The following is a 21,106-nucleotide window of genomic DNA, read 5'->3' as shown; positions in this document are numbered from 1 at the left end:
AATTAGAGGTGAATTCACAAAAAGAAATAAGTGTATGTTATAAAGTACTAAATGAATACGCTATTTTATTTACCTCCTCTTTAGGGGATTAGACACAAGGTAAGGCGTAAGTTTGATAAAAGTGTTTCTATGGAATGAACTTGATTCGAACGTGGTACAGCCAGGTTTTAAGTTTGTGTAAACAAATTGGGACGCTGAAAACGTACACAGTAAAACAATACGTTTTATTGTCGCGTTGATTATTTATTTGTAACGCAAATTAAAAATAACATATTTTCGGGGTTATTTATTTATGTTAGTAGTGTAGAAGAAAATGTATGAATGTTTTTAAGAAAAGTGTATTAAAAAATGAAGGATTAATTAAAAACAAAGGAAGGCGGTGGGTAAATCGCCGTTGAAAGATGCTCTTATGGTTGTTCAACGGATTAAAGTAAATTAATTTGTAAGAAAATTGCGTTTAAATAACTTAAACGTAATACGGAAATGAACGATGTAAAAAAAGCAGAAAGTATTAACAATTGCTTATTTGGATAATGTAAACACGAAAAAAAAAATTGAGATGCTGAAAACATACACAGTAAAACAATATATTTTATTGTCGCCTTGATTATTTAGTATAATATGTATCGTATATATTAAATAGGTCGATGATTATAAGTATTATTTGTAATCACATTTTGCGTTTGCTTTCCATATCTTGAAGTTTTTTATTCAATAAATTTAAGATATTCGCTTTTCTAAGGACGTCCGTTTGTTCGAACGAAACCGGTCCAGCGATTTGTGTTTATTTGTTTACGCTGTTATGGCTTTATATTTATGTACACATGCGCAACCGGAAGTCGTAAACCGAATGTTGGACTACAACACCCGTTACAAGGTCATTTGAGTTTTATAATTATATAGATTTGTAATATAGAACTGGATTGAAACTCTCAGATATAAATTCAGCTGAAAATCCTGGAAAGATCCTTATCATCAAAAATGCTTAGTTTCTATTAACAATATATAAAAAAAAATATGCATAAATATAACTATGCTTTATAGTAAAATGAATACAATAATAGAATTAGGAAAAAGTAATAATAAATAGTGAATTAATGAGACGACATTTTGCAAAGGAATATGCAAATGAATAAATCACAGGATGTTTATCACATACATATTCCATACATATCGCAGACTTCATCCTCTTATCTATTTCTTATTATGGATGTTCGTCTGTTGGAACGACGAGGACCATCTGATCACCCTGGAAGGATGATGGATGACACACACTGAATTGTGAAGCAAGGGTTGCGCAGTTACTAACCATTCTTTTCCTGGGTATGCACTACTAGATTCCAGTGGCAGAGAGAAGTCAAGGATGACTGGGAACAATGCCGAGATAAGTAAAGGGCACATACAGCACCTAGTATTCCCAAATGGTCACTCATTTTAGTACAGACCAGGCTCAACGATGCTTAACTTCAGTGATCTAATGAGAAATGGTGTGTCAACATTATTTTGCCAGTACATAATTCGGGATATCCAGAAACCTGGAGTAAGTTCAGAGGCTGGTGATGCTTATGGATCGTATGCTCCACACAAAGGTCTAGGAACAGTAACTGGAGGCCCTGAACCATTACTTGTTCGAACGTACATGGCTGTGTGCTGACCTCATTCGTGTCTTTAACATCATTTATAGTAACTAAAATGTGTTGTGTGACATTTTCTTCACATCACTTTGGCAGAGGAAGTTTGTAGAAATTCAGTGTAGTTGTACTTGAAACGATTTCAGCTGAAGTGTTTATAGATTATTTTATTTTTTTTTTTACATGGAATTCACCACTTATCAAGGCCCAAGGGGCAGTCGGTGATAAGGGTTCTTGTATGTACAGTAATCAATGGGATAGTGTAGTAATAGTATTGGAGAATTGATAAAGTGTCATTACTTAAGGGGGCGGTTCATCAAGCATTTGTTTGTGTTGGACTTGAAGACATTCAGGTTGAAGTCGGGAGGGAAACAGGCCAGCGGAACAGAGTTCATCAGGCGTGTGGTTCTAAGAAAGAAGCTTTGTTCATGGAATCTACGTTTTGATTTAGGCACAGATATTTTTTGTGGTTCTGAATTTGTAAAATGAGGTTTGACCTCTCTTTACTAGTTACAGCATTCGCATGAAAGTTAGAACATTCTATAACAGCTACCCATGAAATAAATAAATAAATAAAAAATAAATAATCATAGTGCTACATGTCCAACATATAAAATTATCTTGTCCAATTTTCGAAGTCAAATCCAAATAGAATTTAAGCTAACAAATCAAACTTTGAAGTAAGGGTTGCGCAATCTCTAACCACTCTTTTCCTGAGGTGGTACTGCTTGATTTCAGTAATAAGACATCCAAGACGACCGAAAACAATGCCGAACTAAGTAAAGAACACATACAGCACCTGGTATTCTCAAGTGGTTACCCATTTAGTTATTATAAAGTTGTTATTCTTGTGCAATGTTATTGCCAATATAATAATGTACTTAGTTTCCTGGATCTTTTTGGCTAATAATAAAGGATAGTTTCTGTCTTATAATCCTTTATTTAATACACAGAGGTAGCATATTCTTGATCCGTCAGCCACGACCGGGTAGAAGTTTTAAGCAATTCACAGTTGTATTATTAGTATCGCTTGCACTAACGATTGAACCTTCAACATTTAGAAGAGTGTCACTTAGAACTAAAACTAAATTTTACTGAGGACTTTATCAATTACACTACGAGTTGTAGTGGATATATAAATGATAATAAAGATATTTTTTTAAATTTGTACTTTTAAACTGTTCTTTATGTTTACTAGCAAATATGTGCTTCTCCAGTCGCAGATTTTTTTACAGCAAGGGAGGATGATATCATAATGAACTAGACTGGCACTTTAAAGTATAAGATAATGTCTAGGAACGTGGTATTATGACAGACGAACATATACTATATTATCTCACTTTTAAAAGAAGAAAGTAATACCTAAGAGAATCATTTCATAACAACAGAATAGATATTATACAAAGGAGGATGGTCTCATGACAACAGAACAGAAATTACACTACCTTCAAAGGAGGGAGTAAATCCGGGGAAACTGATTCCATGACAAGAGAACATATACTTTACTATCCATCTCTATTAAGCATTGAAAGCTAGTACATTAGTCTGATATAAAATAAATTGAAATGAGCATAAAAAAGATTATAGGAGTAATAGTATAGTTCCGGCGTCAGTATGAGTAATGATGTTATGTTACTAGACATTCTCTGCCAACGGGTGTTATCTCCCTTGTAGTCTACCATTTCGTAGGGATTGTGAATAAACGAAACCAGCAGTTTGCCATCATGGTCTCAACTTATAAATATCGTATTGTCTGACAAACAAATAGATAATAAGAAAATTTACAAAATTTTGTTTCTAAGAGAATTTTAATTGTGTTTCTCTTTCGTTTTCAGATATTGTGTATTGTTATTTTTATTTATTTATTTATTTATTTATTTATTTTGGTATCTGAGGAGGATTGTAGGAAATGAATTATCGAAAACTCCGGTGACATTATGCCAACAAGTTATTTCACTACTTATTACAGACAGCATAATCAGAAATAAATACCGTGGGACACGTCGGACTTAACGTCTAGCAGAATGAAAAATATCTGCGTTATTCAAATATCGCATACAAAAGCAGAAGACGGCAACTCCCCATGTGTAAGAAATTTGTTCATAAATGTTTTATATAATGTTATGTTTACGTTTGTTTTTTTGTTTTATTTTTTCATATTTTGTGAATTGAAATAAATGTATAAGTTGTACTTGTCAGTCATTTCTGTATATTATTAGTACTTTTTATACAGAGTCCATCGTAATTAATGTTATAATTTCATTTCAATATAAGAAATGGAAGAAATAGGCAATTGCATTATACAAATTAACAACGAGGGAGATATATTCTGAAATATATATCTTAAAAAGAAACACTTGTTTAATTTTATAATTTCGTGTTGTAATTTGGATTTAAACGTATTCAATACGTATTTTATTTTAAAATTCAAATTTCAGTCAACGCTTCTAACACGCATAAAAAAACTACTCTGATTTTCCAATCTCGCGACCAAGCGCAACCTTTCTGGCAGTACAAAAACAATACCGCAGTTAACATCACGTGAACTCTTCATTCAACTTTCTTCATCATGACGAGAAAAAAGAGAAAAAATATAAAAGACTACCGAGAGAATTATACTCCGAAATATATATCTTAAAAATAAACACTTGTTTATTTTAATAATTTCGCGTTGTAATTTGGCTTCAAACGTATTCAAATACGTACTTTATTATAAAGCGTGTTTATTAAAACTTCGTGTACTACCCACAGAGCTAAATACACTTTGTTAATTTTTCCTTGACTGCGCGGTATATATTCGTGCACAATCCTAACGGCACTTGAGCAATGACAGATCTAATATGTTACGGGGATTTGCTAAGTAGACTTTGTCTTTGAGAACGCCCGATAGGTATAAGAGACCCACGCATGCCATCGACAAGGCATGTTGTCATCCAACCAGTTAGTTTGGTGCTTTGTTTTGCTGAAAATATATACACTCTGCACTATCCTGCTTTTCTGCTGTTCTTTATAGTTACTTATGGTAAAGCCTGTGTATATGTTTGGTACCTTTTCTATGTACAAAGCAAGTTGATTTCTTTTTGTTGACCCTAAAAAGGTTAAAGTGTAATCTCGAGTAGATAACATCATATGTATCGGAATTAACGTCTTACACAATCAAAGAATATCTATGTTATTTAATTGTTTATATCTTATCTAAAAGGCAGAGAACGGCCACTACCCGTGATTAAAAAGTATGTTTATTTATGTCATTTATGGTGTTTTTTTTTTTTTTTTTTTAATTCAATTTTCACCCCAAACAAGGCACAGTGCCACTTTGAAGCAGGGGGCTACTATTAGGGAATTAATTAGCGGGGTCATTATGAAGGGAGAAGAGTAGAAAGATGTTTGTTAACATTACACTTGAACTTCTGCATATCATTGCAGTTGGGAAAGCAGAATCCCGGAAGGGAGTTCCAAAGACCCGCAGTTCTGGGGAAGAAACTATTGGAGTAAAAGGCTTTCTTGCACCTAGGGATCTCCACTGTAAAGGGATGAGACTTAGTAGCTTGTCGGGTTTGTCGGGGGTAGTTACGTCGGGGAGGTACAAGTGTTTGCAGTTCGTCAGAGCATTCACCATTAAAGTATTTGTAGAACAGGCAGAGGGATGCAACATCTCGTCGATGGGACAGAGGTTGAAGCCCAGATGACAGTTCAGGACCTATCAGGTTTGCGACTCTTTTTTGAACCCTGTCCAGGAGCGAGAGACAAGCAGCAGATGCACCAGCCCAGATGTGACAACAGTACTCCATACATGGGCGAATGGTTGCCTTATAGAGGTATAGGATACTGGCAGGCGTAAGTAGTTTTCTAGCACGGTAGAGGGAGCCAACCTTCCTTGCAGCAGCCTTGGCAATGCTCTCAATGTATCTATTCCAGTTCATATTCCCTGTAAACGTTAGGCCGAGGAGTTTAAAAGAAGTACTTTCAGGCAATGTGTTCTTGGCCATTGCTATTGGTGGTAGAGAAGGTTTCTTGTAGTTATTGAAGGAAACAAGCTTAGTCTTAGCAGCATTGAATGAGACCAACCATTTTTGTCCCCATTCCACTACGGATTGGAGGTCATCCTCTAGTGTTTCTGCCATTTTCTTGGATATGTGTTCATTTGTTTTCCCCTCATATCTGTTATAGAGAGTGGTGTCATCGGCAAATATACCCATCTCCGAAACAATATTATCAGGGAGGTCGTTTATGAATATCAGGAACAATAGAGGTCCAAGGATAGACCCCTGAGGCACTCCCGCATTTATGTCATATTGTTTGGATGTACGTCCGTCGAGGACAACTTTGATTTTTCTATTACTTAAGAAGGATTTAATTACGTTATGAATTCTTCCAGTGATTCCATATGATCTAATTTTCCTTAGAAGACCATCGTGCCATACCCTGTCAAAAGCCTTAGATATATCAAGGGCCACCGCTCTACCCTCCCCTGTTTTATCCAATGAACGGTATATACGTTCAGAAACTACAGTTAAGATATCTGCTGTTGAACGGGCTTGCCTGAATCCATATTGTTTGTCAGTCAAGAGTTTAGCAGCTGTTAGGTGCTGGACTAGGGCTTTATTAACTAAGGACTCAAATATTTTGGCGAAAAGCGGGAGGAGGCTAATGGGGCGATAATTTAGTGGGTCAGTTCTTTCACCAGAATTCTTGAAGACTGGTACCACAGAGGCGGTTTTCCAGCAGTCGGGAAAACAAGATTCGTTAAGGCATTTATTGTAAAGTTTGGACAGAACTGGAGCAACCTCGGCAGAGCATTTTTTTAATAGCACAGCCGGGATGAGATCTGGTCCACATGCTTTAGAGGTGTCTAGGTTTTTTATAATAGCATGTACCTGAGAAGGGGTGATTTTCAAGTCGTCAAGTGTGGCGTCTGTTCGCAGAGGAAAATCAGGGAGTGAGTGGTGTACCGAGTTCAGTGTGGAGTTTGAGGCAAACCGACTGGCAAGCAGATTAGCCTTGTCAGTTGCCGTGCAAGCAACCTCATGATTGTTTGTTAGTGGGGGAATAATTGACTGTCCATTATTAACTACGCTGTTGTAGATTTTCCAAAAATCCCGGGTTCCTAATTTCTGTGCTTCGATGCGCTTTCTGGTGGTTTCAGAGTAATCTGACTTAGCTGTGTCTATCACTCTCTTACAATTATTTCTAGCTTCTATAAACTTCTGTTTATTTGAGCTGGACTTATGTCGGTTGAATCTGTGGAACGCATGCTGCCTTTGACAAATGGCAGCTGCACAAGCAGAAGTAAACCATTGGGGGGAGTGGGGCTTGCTATAGTATTTCCGTGCGGGAACATGTGCTTCAATAGCAGTTTTGAACCATTCAGTTGTCTCATTTGCACACTGTTCCGCTGGAAGAGTAAAGATATTTTGCCATGGGGCATCTCTGATGAGCTCCCTGATGGCTTCCCAATCAGCCTTTTTGTAATACCTCGTTGTTTTGAGTAGTGGGTCTTCAGTTTTAGGGCGAGAATTTAGGCTGATTTCTACCATTATCACAGCGTGATCAGCATTCCCGAGTGGGCTGTTATGTTTTTTTCTATTTTGTGTAACTGAAATAAATGTTTAACTTTTACTTTGCCTTAATTTCCTTATATTATTTATGATATACATATTTGGGGTCTCTACTAAGTACAGGGCTGAAAGTTAAATAAACTTTTTTCTTTACAGTTGTAACAGTAACTATTAGAATAGTTTATGAGGTTCCTTTAATAAGTTTCCAGACTTTTTCGTACGGACACTTTTATTGATAGTACACACATAAGTCCCCTTCGAAGTAATCTCCTCCGGCTGCAATGCATTTGTTGTACCATTCCAATAACTTCTAAAAAGCTCAATAGAAGGCCTTTGTGTAAGTGTGTCAATGACCCTTGTCACAGCCTCTTTCATCTCCTCAGTTGTTTCCTAACGACAGCCTCTAGAGTTTTCCTTGAGCTTAGGGAATTAGCAAAAGTCACAGGGAGCAAGGCAGAGTGAGGAACTGTCTTGATAACCATCTTGGAGGAATAGTCTGTGACAAAGATGGAGCACCCCTGAGACAAACTTTGTGAAAATCTTCGCATCTTCAGTTCCTCGCAGATAATTTCTGCACAGTTCCCACACTGACGTTAAACTGTGCACTTATTGTCTCTATAGACACACGATGGTCCTTATCCATGAAATTCTACATTTGACCAATTAACTCTGGTGTTTTGACTTCCTTACTCCTCCCACACCTTTCATCATCCCTCACAGACTTTCTGCCTTCCTTGAATCTCTTATGCCTCTTAAAAACTGATGCTCGATGTATGTAAGATGGTCCAAAAGCAATCTGAAACATTCCATACGTTTCTGTGGTATTTTTGTCAAGTTTAAAACAACATTTTATTGCATATTGTTCTTTTAAACTGTCCTTGTGTGCATATTGTATTTTTGAAATTCACTAGCTGCGACAATCAGGCTTTAGTAGGGTGTATTTCAATTCCTGCTGTAGCTGTTCATTTGAACTTGAAATCATAAAAATTAGTTAGTCATCTCATAAGATGTATAGCAATAACTGAATTTTCAAGAGTCTAGGAGAATTTTAAATGCTTGTACAAAAAAAAAGTCTGGAAACTTATTGAAGGCACCTTGTAACTCCCAATATTTTTTTTACTTCATTCTGAACCCAACTTGATAAATATTGACAACTGCTTTTGGCAAATTTTTTTTCACATATTCTGATGTGTACAGTGTTTTATTTTATTTTCAAGATGATTTTTGCTTTCTGATCTCTTTTGATGTTAACATTGTATTAAAAAAGATGATAAAAAGTGTTTTTTTAGTCAGTGTTTCATGTCAAAAGAATTTATTGAATTGTTTTTTTTTCATACTATAACATGAGGAAATTTTTTTTCATTTTTTTCAAATGAAAAAAAAAAAACAAAAAAACTCCGTTTTTCAAAGAGATTCACTGCCTGTCGGTTGACAGCTTTGCCGTTCATGGAGTGAAATATGAGGAACAAACAGGTCTAAGAAAAAAAAAAAAAGTTTAAGACAAAAAGAAGAACAAATAATCCATCATTTACACAAGATTGATTTTTTTTCTACAGATTTGGAATGACAAGTTTTCTGCCTCTCCTACAAGTGAAACGTAATAATCCTTTTTCATTCTTTCATCTTTTGTTTGTCCGTTTCAAACATCTCTATATAATGTTATGTATGTGTATGTACATGATTCACTCCTAAACTAACAAACCAATCATTATTAGATTTGAAACACCTCTACTACGGGAAAGGGATCGTAATGTAGGCTATATTTAGTTTAATTTAAATTCTTATATAATATTATTTTAAAAAGTAATAATATTTTTTGGACACAGTTAAACAACATTTAACCATCTTTTATATATAATAACTAGCCTGGGTGCCCGGGGTTGCCCAGGTGTTTGGAGATGTGTGTTGAGCAAAGAAAAGAAATGGTAGTTGAGGGTAGAGGAATTAATGTTGTTAGCCAATTTTTCGATATTTGTTGTCCGAGACGTCAAGCTTCACAATGATACTGATCTCGTGAAAATCAGTCGATTCTGAAAGTTTTAGGCATACATACATACATATATACATATATACATACATACATACATACATACATACATACATACATACATACATACATAGGTGAGATTTATATTATAGACTAGTCTGAGTATTGAGCCTGTGTGTTGAGCAAAAAAAAGTGGTAGTAGGCAGGCATACTCGAACCTGTACTCTGAAGGAGGAAAAGAACTTGAAAAAAAAGTGACGTCTTTACCGTTGCGTCCATCGCCAAACGAAAAGTGACGAAGGTTTAAATTAAGGCTAGTCAATCGAAATGAGGGAATGACTTTCAAAAATATCGGCGACAAAAGCGACCCAGTTGAAGTTGAAGGAATTAATGTTTTTAACCAATTTTTTAATATTTATTGTCCGAATGATCGACCTTCAAAACGATACTGATCTTGTGAAAATCCGTCGCTTCTGTCGAAAGTTTTAGACATATGCATACATATATTTAAACAGACAAGTGAGATTTATATTAGAGATAATCTATAATATAAATCTCACATTTCTGTTTAAATGTACGGGTTCGAGTCTGCATGCCGATTACCACTGTTTTTTTTTTTTTTGCTCACCTAGAATTCTATGAGTAAAAAATCTCCTGAAAAAGTGGTCCAAAGGACAAATCTCTGTATTGTCTCATGTTTCACCTTGTCTCGTAAGTGTGAAAAAGAGTTTACTAGCACTTGCAGGATATGTCACCTTTTCCTACTCTGGTCTCTGGATAAAAACGAAGAACTGGTTGTCCAGTGAAGAAGATCATTGAGGAGAAAACTGATCTGACAGAAACCAATTTGATGTTGGCAATGGCCGAGCAAAAACTCTAGAGCTAAAATTCTGCCAACGTTTCACCCACACTTACTGGCCTTGAATGACCCCCCCTCCCCCAGTTTTTTTTTTTAGAGAATCCTGCGACCAGTAGAAAAGTGCTATAGTTCGCTGTTAGTGAAGTCTCATCTAAACTGCCACTAGATGCTGGATCTGATGAGCCATCACTAGTGGTGTATTTTTTTTTTTTTTACACGGTGGTCACCACTTATCAAGGCCCGGAAGCCACTCAGGGATAAGGGTTATTGCAAGTACAGTACGTTAGTGTGGAGATTTGATGAAGTGTTTACTTAAAGGGGGCGGTTCATTAGGAATTTGTTAACATTGGACTTGAAGACATCCAAGTTGTAGTCAGGTGGGAAGCAGGCAGACGGAACAGAGTTCCACAGGCGTGCAGTTCTAAGAAAGAAGCTTTGTTCATGGAATCCACGTTTTGATTTAGGCACAGATAAAGAGTGGGGGAAATTTTTCACAGTGAATTCAGTGTAAAAACAAAGCTAGTCCAGGTATATGTTACTAGCTTCAAGCATAATGTCAGAAAGAGGCTAAATCCAATTTCTAATTTTTTCTCTCTCTTTCGCTTTTTATTTTCTCTTTCAGTCTCTCTTTCGCTTTTTCTCTCTCTCTTTCTCTCTTTCTATCTATCTATCTATCTATCTATCTATCTCTTTCTCTCTTCTAGATTTTTTCTTTTTCCCTGTCTTTTCTACCCCCAGAACTATTTGACCTCACATCTGCTTTCCGTGATCGTATCTTGTTCAATTTCTAAAGCAGACAGCATTTCACAAAAGGAAAATTCACAAACTTTGTTCAAGATAAAACATGTTTTCCGAATTTTACATTCAAGTATTCCTCCACACGACAGCATCCATTCCATAGACAAGAAACAAAGAATCGTTTTCTTTTGCCATTTCTTTTCTTTGTAAATAACTGTTATTTTGGCCAAGTGAATGTGGTAATTTTATTTCTATAGAGAGTTTATTCTTACGCTGACAAGTAATGTTTCAGGGGAGATAAATTGGATCTATTCTACAAGAGATAAATCCCCGGAATGTAGTGTGACCAAAGTATTTTGTATACAACAACAATGATAAAGCTAAAATTCTGAATCATGTGAACAACAATATCTCATTTCAGAAGGCCGGAGAATATATCGGCCAATGAAGAGAACAGTCCAATACGCGGCGTTGCTCGGTCGTAAAGTATGCTTAAATATGATATTTTGATTTATGCATATTTAAAATTCATTATTATAGATCCAATTCTCTATTGGTTATAATATTGTACCCAATATATAATAGTGATTTAAAAAGTTTTAAAAAGTTAAAATATGACCTACAATCGAAACCAAAACATATAGCTCTCCAGCATTATTCGTTACCATTTGAGTTAAGCCCATATGCATACAGAATTTTAAAAAATAATGTTCTTAAAGGTAGAAATGTATATTTGTGCATGTATAAAAGTAACACTTCTGGTCGACTTACGCCTGCCAAGTTCAATCTTTTTTTTAATATTGAAGCTTTTTGCCTCCTCAATTTGAAGTTATTTTTAAATTAACATGAAGACTAGAATATTTCAATTAAAAGTCAAATATGAACAGGTAAAATTATAGAATAATAAAAAGCCAATCAAATGAGGTATAGTTTGTTAAACAGTTGCATTATAGTGAATCCAATAGCTTACGCCACATGCTTGTCTGTGTAAAGAGGGACAGCAAAACGGTGCAGCGGTCTATTGATTCGACGCCGCCTATACCGTCCCAACTGGAGGCCGCTTGCCGCAGTGACCTTGGAGGGCTCTGACCGCTGAAAGACATCACACAAGTCACACAAGTCAAGTCATTAAATTTAGCTAAAATTTGCAGTTTTTGAAAAAATTACAAGTGCGGACTTTCTTTTTGCCGCCTGTGTGTGTGTATATATATATATATATATATATATATATATATATAACATAACCTCGTCTTAGAAGGCCAGAGAGTAAAATGCCTGAAATATGAAATAATGTAGACATTAAACCCATTAAACCCATGATAATGACAACAGTCAATATCATGTAGACAAGAATGACATTGTTTTTCTTCAGTCGAACTCTTCAATATCGCTTGAAAATTTATGTTTTCTTTTTCAAATTCTTATTTTGTTCAATATTTTATAGATTTTATGTCATATTAGCTGTGTTTATCCGGCGTTGCTCGAAAGGCAGTAAGGTCATTTTCGTTTTTAGTTTATTTGTTTGCACATTTTTTAAACTCATCCAGAAAAAGAAATAAAATTTTAGTGGTAAGGTAATTCAACATCCTTTTCTATTCTGCAATTAAAAATGAGTTATACCCCATTAAATCATTTTTAATTGCAGAATATAATAGGAGTTTGGATTACCTTACCACTAAAATTGTATTTCTTTTTCTGTATAAGTTTAAAAAATGTGCAAACACATTAAAACTAAGAACTAAAATGACCTCACTGCATTTCGAGCAAAGCCCGATAAACACAACTAATCTAAGAATTATGAATCAGGCGCTTTATTTAACCTATTGTTTTCTTTTGTATTTATTAAATCTTGATGAACTCAGCCGGCATAGAAAGTTTGTTTTTTCTCAAGCTATATGTTAACTGCATCAACTAATTTCACAAGGAACCTTCTTTTCTCTAATGAATCATAACTTATCAAGGCTAAAAAACAGTTGAGGATAAGAGTTAATGAGATGGATAGATTGAGATTTGAATGATAACGAATACTATGAGAGGATTGGAACATTGAATCATTTACTGAAAACAATAGCCGACCCAGAAAACAGCAATTCTTCCCCCTTTTTCAGAAAGATCGCTTATAGTTTGTTAAAGAACAAATACGCCAAAAAATTGCGATTTTTCCAATCCCCAATTCCGATTTGAAATTAATCGACCCAACACTAATATATATATATATAGCATGATATTTTATTTAGAATTCAATATGGGTGCCAGCATTCAATACTAGCTTTTTAACAGACTTGGGAACTGAATCAACTGATTTTACAAGGAAATATTTTTCTTTTCTTTTTTTTTTACTAACGAACCAATACATTTTCCCATTGTCAAAAATATTGCTCATGGAATGTGAGGACTGAAGAAAAAAATATAAGGACAGCCCTATAACTCTCGCCCCACTCTCCTATTTATTTATTGTAAGAATTAAATCTCAGTAATAAATTTCAGGTATAGAGAGTTACTTTCCAATCGTCCTGTAGTACTACCTGTTCCATGGTTGAACTAATGCTCCCTATCTTGGGTTGAGCATATTGGAAAATGATATACAAATTACCATTAGCATATGAAGCGATGTTCTTTGTGTAAACAAATTGAGCTTAGGTATTTGGACAATGTTAAAACAATTTTATTTCACTGCCTGCAAAGCAGCAGCCGAATAGCGCAATGGTTAGAAGATCCGACTGTGATATGGGCAATGGGGTTTCGATACTGGCTTGAGGTAGTTGCTTGTCTAGCCGTACTGATGAGCAGCGAAACAGTACTGTATGTTACTGTATGTGGATGACATATATATATATATATATATATATATATATATATATATATATATATAATCGTTAGAACAAAGTTGTAAAATAGAAAAATAGAAGTTTACAATTAGTTTTCATTATTGGGCAAAATACTCAAGAACTGGTGTGTTGATCCGCAGAGTTTCAAAGAATGCTAATTCTTCTCATCAGAGGAAAACTGTTAGCAAAATAATCAGATAGGAATGCTAAATGTTAGTATTTCTATATATTTGCTAGAACTGCATAAGACGAAACTAAAAATTTTATGAATTTTAATCATAAAATATAAAAAATATAAGAATATGAATATAAAGAGGGAAACGATTCATGCAAAGAGTTCTTTAAGAAATATTTTGAGGAAAAAGTCAATTAGATGTATATAGTTATGTAGCCAATTGGTACATATATATATGAGCACGCATATGCATATATAGATCCATAGGAATATATTTGATTCAGAAATATTCATATTTGTTTTTGAGTTTGCTTTTTATTTTTTAAATTTATTAAGCTTTTTGGTCTGTATTTAGCAGTTATAAAGTTCTCTCTCTCTCTCTCTCTCTCTCTCTATATATATATATATATATATATATATATATATATATATATATATATATATGTATATGTATGTATATATATATATATATATATATATATTTGAAAATTTTCCGGGAGGTACAGAATTTTATAACGGCTAAATACAGACCAAAAAGCTTAATAAATTTAAAAAATAAAAAATGAAAATAAAGGTTAGCTAACCAGGTTTCGTTCCTCACTTATCAAAGCTAAATCGAGGAAAATACGATTAAAACAAACAAGCAAAACGTCATGAATATGGCGGGGGTAGGAAAAAAAACCGAAATAAACGGGGGAAAAATTACATAGAGACTAAATTAAGTCCAAGATGATTTTCTTTTTGCTTGCAAAGAGAAGGTCTCAAAGACTTAATAAAAAGAGTCTCTAAAATTTTCAAATGATAGGGAGAGTGCGACTTACTAAGGATCGTAAACATGTCAGCACTGAAATTCGTGGCACACGCATGGTTATTTATAAGATGGTCGTAAATCGCAGAACCATACGTATTACTCAGAACATCCGAGGGTAAAAAATTTGCATAACGAATCTTTGAAGGCACATGCTGTTTCAAACGAAAATCTAATTTTTGCGATGTTTGCCCAACATAGTGCGCACTGCAACGACATTTAAATAAATAAATAAATAAATAAATAAATAATAAAATTATTATGGTGGCTTTTACGGGTCTATATACGCGTTGGTAATTTGTTCTGAGGTTAATTTGGATGACGAACTCAAATTTATCACTAAGCCCCTCTGCAATAATGGTTACCCCTTGGATATTGTTGAAACTACTATCAATAAGAAAGTTTCAAATTTTCATAAACCCAAAGAAATTATAGCTAATAAATGTCCTGTGTACCTACATCTACCTTCGCTAGGTAACATCAGTGACCGATTTGCTAAGCAAATTTCTTTGTGTAACGGTGTTATTTTGCATCGGACCTGCGTGTTGTTTTTTCAACTAGGCCTATGTTGCCGTCTATTTGCAAAGATGTTCTTCCCCCACCACCATAATAATTCTATTATTTATTTAAACGTAGTTGCAGTGCTCACTATGTTGGGCGAACATCGCAAAGATTAGATTTTCGTTTGAAACAGTATGTGCCTTCAAACATTCGTTATGCAAATTTTTCACCCTCGGATGTTCTGAGTAATACGTATGGTTCTGCGATTTACGACCATCTTATAAATAACCATGCGTGTGCCATGAATTTCAGTGCTGACATGCTTACGATCCTTAGTAAGTCGCACTCTTCCTATCATTTGAAAATTTTAGAGACTCTTTTTATTCAGTCTTTGAGACCTTCTCTTTGCAAGCAAAAAGAAAATCATCTTGGACTTAATTTAGTCTCTATGTAATTTTTCCCCCGTTTATTTCGGGGTTTTTTTCCTACCCCCGCCATATTCATGACGTTTTGCTTGTTTGTTTTAATCGTATTTTCCTCAATTTAGCTTTGATAAGTGAGGAACGAACAAATATTTAATAATAGAGAGAGTTACTTTCAAATCCCCGCCCCCATATTTTACATGTAGGTAAGAAAGACCGGATTGTAAAGTGGAATGAGCACTGTTGAAAATGTTAGCGAAAATTATTCTTATTTGGTGAAATGCAACAATTGAATTTTCACTCCAAAATTCTAGGCAGATGCATCTTAGGTATTTGCATAGATGAAATATGAAAAGAAAAGTAATATTTTAATTTAAACTAATCTTTAAAGGAAACTGCCAAAAAACAAAAAAAATAAGAAGAATGCGATATTTACCTTCTTGAGGAGACGTACTAATATCTTCCTTCATTGATTTAGTGACTTCGTTGTTTAATACCACATTATCCAGGGCCCATCCCTTATGGGCACGTGTGATCTCTTGTCTCATTGCCGTCAGAAATCCCTACAATGGACAACAACTCAATTCAAACAGTGACACAAGAGATGATAATAGTGGAGTGGATAATGACATGGACTCAGGACCTGAGAGGGCCAGGTTCGAATCCGATCGGTTCCAGATTCCAGGGAAACAAACCACCATCACCACCACCACCAACAACAACAACAACAACAGAATCAGGTCAACAACAGAATCAGGTCACTCAAAAACGTTGTACTATGTTCATTCATACAAACTTATTTCTACTTTCACGTTCGAGGGTATGTAGGCATTTAAGCTAGGAACAAAGCACAGTATCTGTTCTGATGCTTCAATTTTACTATTCTGTGAAGTCACTATTTTCTTTTTTCTATGTTATTGGTGTAAATATATTTTATTTCACTTTACTGTTTATTCTGAAAATATTTATTCCAGTTAAGAAAACTAATAAAGTGGAAACAGTTTGCTTTACTCATTTAAAACAGATTGAAATGAAGTTATCATTTGCAATTATATCACGTTTTTCTCCTAAGTTCTTCAAACATACATATATATTAATTGGATTACATTATCAGAACTAAAAGGAAAAGCAAAAGGGGAAAATTAAGAAAAAAAGAAACCTCTTTAAACCATGGCATTTCGAAGCTAAATACTTCTCATCAGTAGAGAAGGACCATAATTATACAAAATACAAATATACCAGGTTGACAAGAAATTTCTTGCGGTGTTTAACTTTTCAATTTAGATAAACATATCTCGGCTCAAACAAAAATTCATTAATTGAAATAAGCAACATCAGCATCAACATACTTTTGCCAACGCAAAACAATAGTAATTATGACAGTAATGTAAAAAAAATCTTGCGTTCTGGTGGCGGTGAAGTCACTAAATGCGTTTTTGATATCACTTAGGTTTTTGAAGCATTTCTCATCTAAAAAGTTGTCGAGATGCTTGAAAGATTCATAGTAGGAAGGTGAGAGTTAAGGAGAGTATGGAAGATGAGGCAGAGATTTTAGCCCAATTCGTTCAACTTGTACAGAGTCAACTTGTAGTGGGGCATTGTTGTGGAGGAGAATTTTTCTGTCGACTAATGCTGGATGTTGTTGTCAAAGTTTCTGATGCATTTTATCCATTTGTTAACAGTACTTCACCACTGTAATGGTTTCGCCTGCATTTCAAAAAAACTGTAATGAATCAAACAGACAGCATGACTTTCTTTTGGTGCAACTCTGGCTTCGGGAAGTGTCACAGAGCTTCGTCTGTGTCTAACCACTGAGCTGAGTGTCGCTGTTGTCGTAAAAGAAACACTTTTTATCGCAAATCACAACCCGGTCGAGAAACGGGTCGTTCTTGTTGTGTAAAAGAAGGGAAGATGACATTTCATAACACCGTTTCTTTTGGTTGTCATCCAATTTGTGAGGCACCCATTTATCAAGTCTTTTTTGTCTTTCCAATCTCTCAAGTGGATGGAGATCATCGTATTCGTCACGTCTATTTCAGAAGCAAGTTCTCGAACAGTTGTGCATGGATTGGTTTCGACTAAGGCTCTTAATTGATCATCGTCAACCTCCGATGGCAGACCAGCAATCATGAAATTAAAGCCACCAAAATAAATTTACATTTGTTCGTAATCAAGTCAGTCATTGTTTCTTTTAGTCCCGGGCAACACCGGTTACCTACACCTAGTATATATATATATATATATATATATATATATATACTAGGTTTGTATATATGAAAGTGATGTTGCTTTCTACTATATATATATATATATATTTATTATAACTGCATTGATTTGGAAGGTACTTTATATGAATATCACTAGGTTGCCTGGCGTTGCCCGGTCGTAAAATACGCACAAACATTATATTTTAATTCATACAGACACTAAGACATAAGCATGCGTGTATTATGTCTTTTCTAAACAGTTCAATTCTTATGAGTAAAAAAAATACTTGAGCTAAGATCGAAACCAAAACCTAAAGACAGTGAGTCAAATACGATAACCATTAGACCAGCTTGATACGATCATGAAAAAGCATTTTCCAACCTACTTACTCTTAACGTCAGGAATCTGTTACGTAAACCGTTCACGCATGCACGTTCGTGAAACAGTTGACAAAAGATAAAATTCTGATGACATTTTCGTACCAATTTTTAATTTTGACCCCCGCAGCCCTTTTTTTTATGAAAGTTTTCCACATGCCCTATATACCAAATTTGAAGTCTGTAGATCAAAAATTCGTTCTGTATATAGGTGGAGTTGGGTCAGTATTTTATATTAGCTGTGGAATTAATGTACGAGCATGACACATGTGATGTAAAGAAAATAGTTTTTTGTGACATAACAAATATAGATAGATTTCTGAGTCGTTCTGTTTATAATTGTTTATTTTTGAAAAAATAAAGAACTTATAGCCATTGAATTATAAGTGGTTTACCATATTTGTAGGTAAATGAGCACTGAACAGACACCATAATACTTAAAGTTAAATTCAAATTTTGATATATCTTTTAATTTATACGCGAAAAAAAAAAATTGGAACGCTGAAAACGCACACGGTAAAAAAATATGCTTGATTGTCGCATTGATTATTTATTTGTAACGCAAATTAAAAATAACACATTTTCGGGGGTATTTATTTATGTTGGTAGTGTAGAAGAAAATGTATGAATGTTTTTTTAAGAAAAGTGTATTAAAAAATGGAGAATAAATTTTTTAAAAAAATGAAGGCGGTGGGTAAATTGCCGTTGTAAAATGTTGTCAATGGGTGTAAGTAGATTTATTTGTAAGAAAATTGCGTTAAAATAACTTAAACGTAATACGGAAATGAACGATGTTTAAAAAATAAATGTAGAAAGTATTAACAATTGTTTATTTGGATAATTTAAACGCGAAAAAAAATTGGGACGCTGAAAACGTAGACAGTAAAACAGTACGTTTTATTGTCGCGTTGATGATTATTTGTTCATGTACGCGTACGCAACTGGAAGTTTTAAACCGGATATTGGGTTACAACACCCGTTACAAGGTCATTTGAGATTTATAATTATATAGATAGATTGCTGTTAGTGCCAACATTGTCACGTCATTATGCTTTTTTTGTCATTTACAGCAGATGATGTATACCAATATATCAATAAATACATACATGCATACATGATAAATCTCCATTTTATCATATGGATATGCCAAGGACTTTTACAATAGTTGGATAAATGCAACAGAAAATAGATTAGAAAACAAAATCACTTTTATGCAACTTTATAAATTGAACTATTATCATATAGATTGTATACTTCACATATGTATCATATTTACCTGCGGGTTAAAAAATCCTGTCATCCAGAAACAGTAGGGTCTACCTTCGAAAAGCCAAGTGGAAAATTGATTGTTGCGCTCTAGTAAATCTGTGAACCAAAAACCAAGTGTGGCTGATTCCCAAGAAATCTATAAGAAATTAAAAGGAAAAAAATGAATCATCTAGCGTTTGGTTTTTAACGTTAGATTTCTTTAAATATTAGGGTTTCTGAAAGTAAAGAATTTTTCTTTTATTGTTAAAACTTGTTAAAAAATACATGAATTCGAATAAATCATATCATTGTATTTTACGTGATTTTTTTTTTGCATGAATGAAATATAAACACTTCTTTTTAGTTTGTTATAAATATATTTTGAAACTACTACTAAACTGGACTGATGTTGAAGCAAATTCCAAATTTCATGATGTTAAGCATCTTACAATTTATTCCTTTAATTCAGTTGACATTTACAATTAAAGAAATAAATCATAAGATGGTCAACATCATGAAATTTGGAATATAGGCTTTTGTCATTTATTCATTATATGCTTTGTAATTATATTGAGCTTCTTAAATAAGGATTGGTATATATAAAAAGGAAAATGTATGTGAATAAAAAATAATTCCACAGAAATATATATATATATATATATATATATATATATATATATATATATATATATATGCATTAGTGATAGGACGATTCCAGTACCATAAGGGTTGTCTTAAGGAAAATTGCTTCCCAACACCCTGGAAAACGTCATGAGTATGTCCCATATTTAAGAAGTTAGGTGATCAGTCTGTCTCCTTCTATATTTGACACAGATTGCAGCAACTTACTTATGACGCACATGAGACTTAGTGGTCTGTACTGATACAGACCACTAAGTCTCATGTGCGTCATAAGTAAGTTGCTGCAATCTGTGTCAAATATAGAAATAGTCAACCACCTCAGCAAAAATAACTTTCTTATTGATACGCAATATGGTTTCCATTCTGCTAGATCTACAGCAGATGTGCTAACAGTTATATCTCATAGGATTAGCAACTCTCTCAATGAAAGCTTCCATTCTAAGGCAATTCCTCTTGACGTATCAAAGGCCTTTAATAAGATATTGCATAAAGGGCTACTCCACAAGATATCTAGCTTGAAATGTCTTCTCAATTATTAAATTATTTCTCTCTGAGAGGTTCATAAAAGTAGTGGTTGATGGGCAGAAATCAGAAGCTCACGGTATTAATGCTGGAGTTCTTCAGGGGTCAATCATGGGCCCAACTCTTTTCCTTATCTACATCAATGATTTTCCAAATCACACCCTACGATCATTCGTAGACATTTATGCTGACGACACTACCAGCTATGGCAACACTTAAAAGACCGTAAATGACCAAGTTCTCTCTGATTCTCTCTCCTCTGATCTTGAGCATGTGGTTTAATGGTAAAAGAGGTGGCTGGTTAATTTTAATGCATCTAAAACAAAGCTTCTATCAGTGCATCATAAGCGCTTGATCCTCGTCAGGCATCAATTGAAATGAATGGCTCTCGTCTTGGGGAGGCTCCATGTTTTGACAAGCATCACTCCTGATTTAAAATGGAACAATACATCAAATCTGTTGTGAAGGTTACTTAAAAAATGGTGGGATCATTCTACCACTCCAGTAGATATCTCACTTCTGATGCAATTCTGTACCTGTATAAGAGCCAAGTACGTCCAAGGATGGAGTACTGTTGCCACATATTGGCAGGATATGCTAGA

The 21,106-nt window shown here is 34.3% G+C and overlaps 1 protein-coding gene across 1 annotated transcript in view; it reads right to left on the bottom strand.

Moving 5' to 3' along the window:
• Positions 1-21,106, bottom strand: part of LOC145292051 (dynein axonemal heavy chain 5-like) — a 579,775-nt gene that overhangs the window by 436 nt on the left and 558,233 nt on the right. The window contains exons 82-83 of the mRNA XM_080138079.1: positions 19,369-19,497; positions 15,944-16,070 (exon numbers count right to left, since the gene is read on the bottom strand). Of these exons, the coding sequence (XP_079994205.1) occupies positions 15,944-16,070; positions 19,369-19,497 (256 nt within the window). The remainder of the gene's footprint in view (positions 1-15,943; positions 16,071-19,368; positions 19,498-21,106) is intronic.

The sequence above is a fragment of the Euprymna scolopes genome, chromosome 13 (genome assembly GCF_053919585.1).
Source record: "Euprymna scolopes isolate OS-2025 chromosome 13, ASM5391958v1, whole genome shotgun sequence".
In the NCBI taxonomy this organism is placed as follows: Eukaryota; Metazoa; Mollusca; class Cephalopoda; order Sepiida; family Sepiolidae; genus Euprymna; species Euprymna scolopes.
The sequence above is the reverse complement of the archived record's forward strand: the minus strand, read 5'-3'. Positions and strand labels throughout refer to the sequence as shown.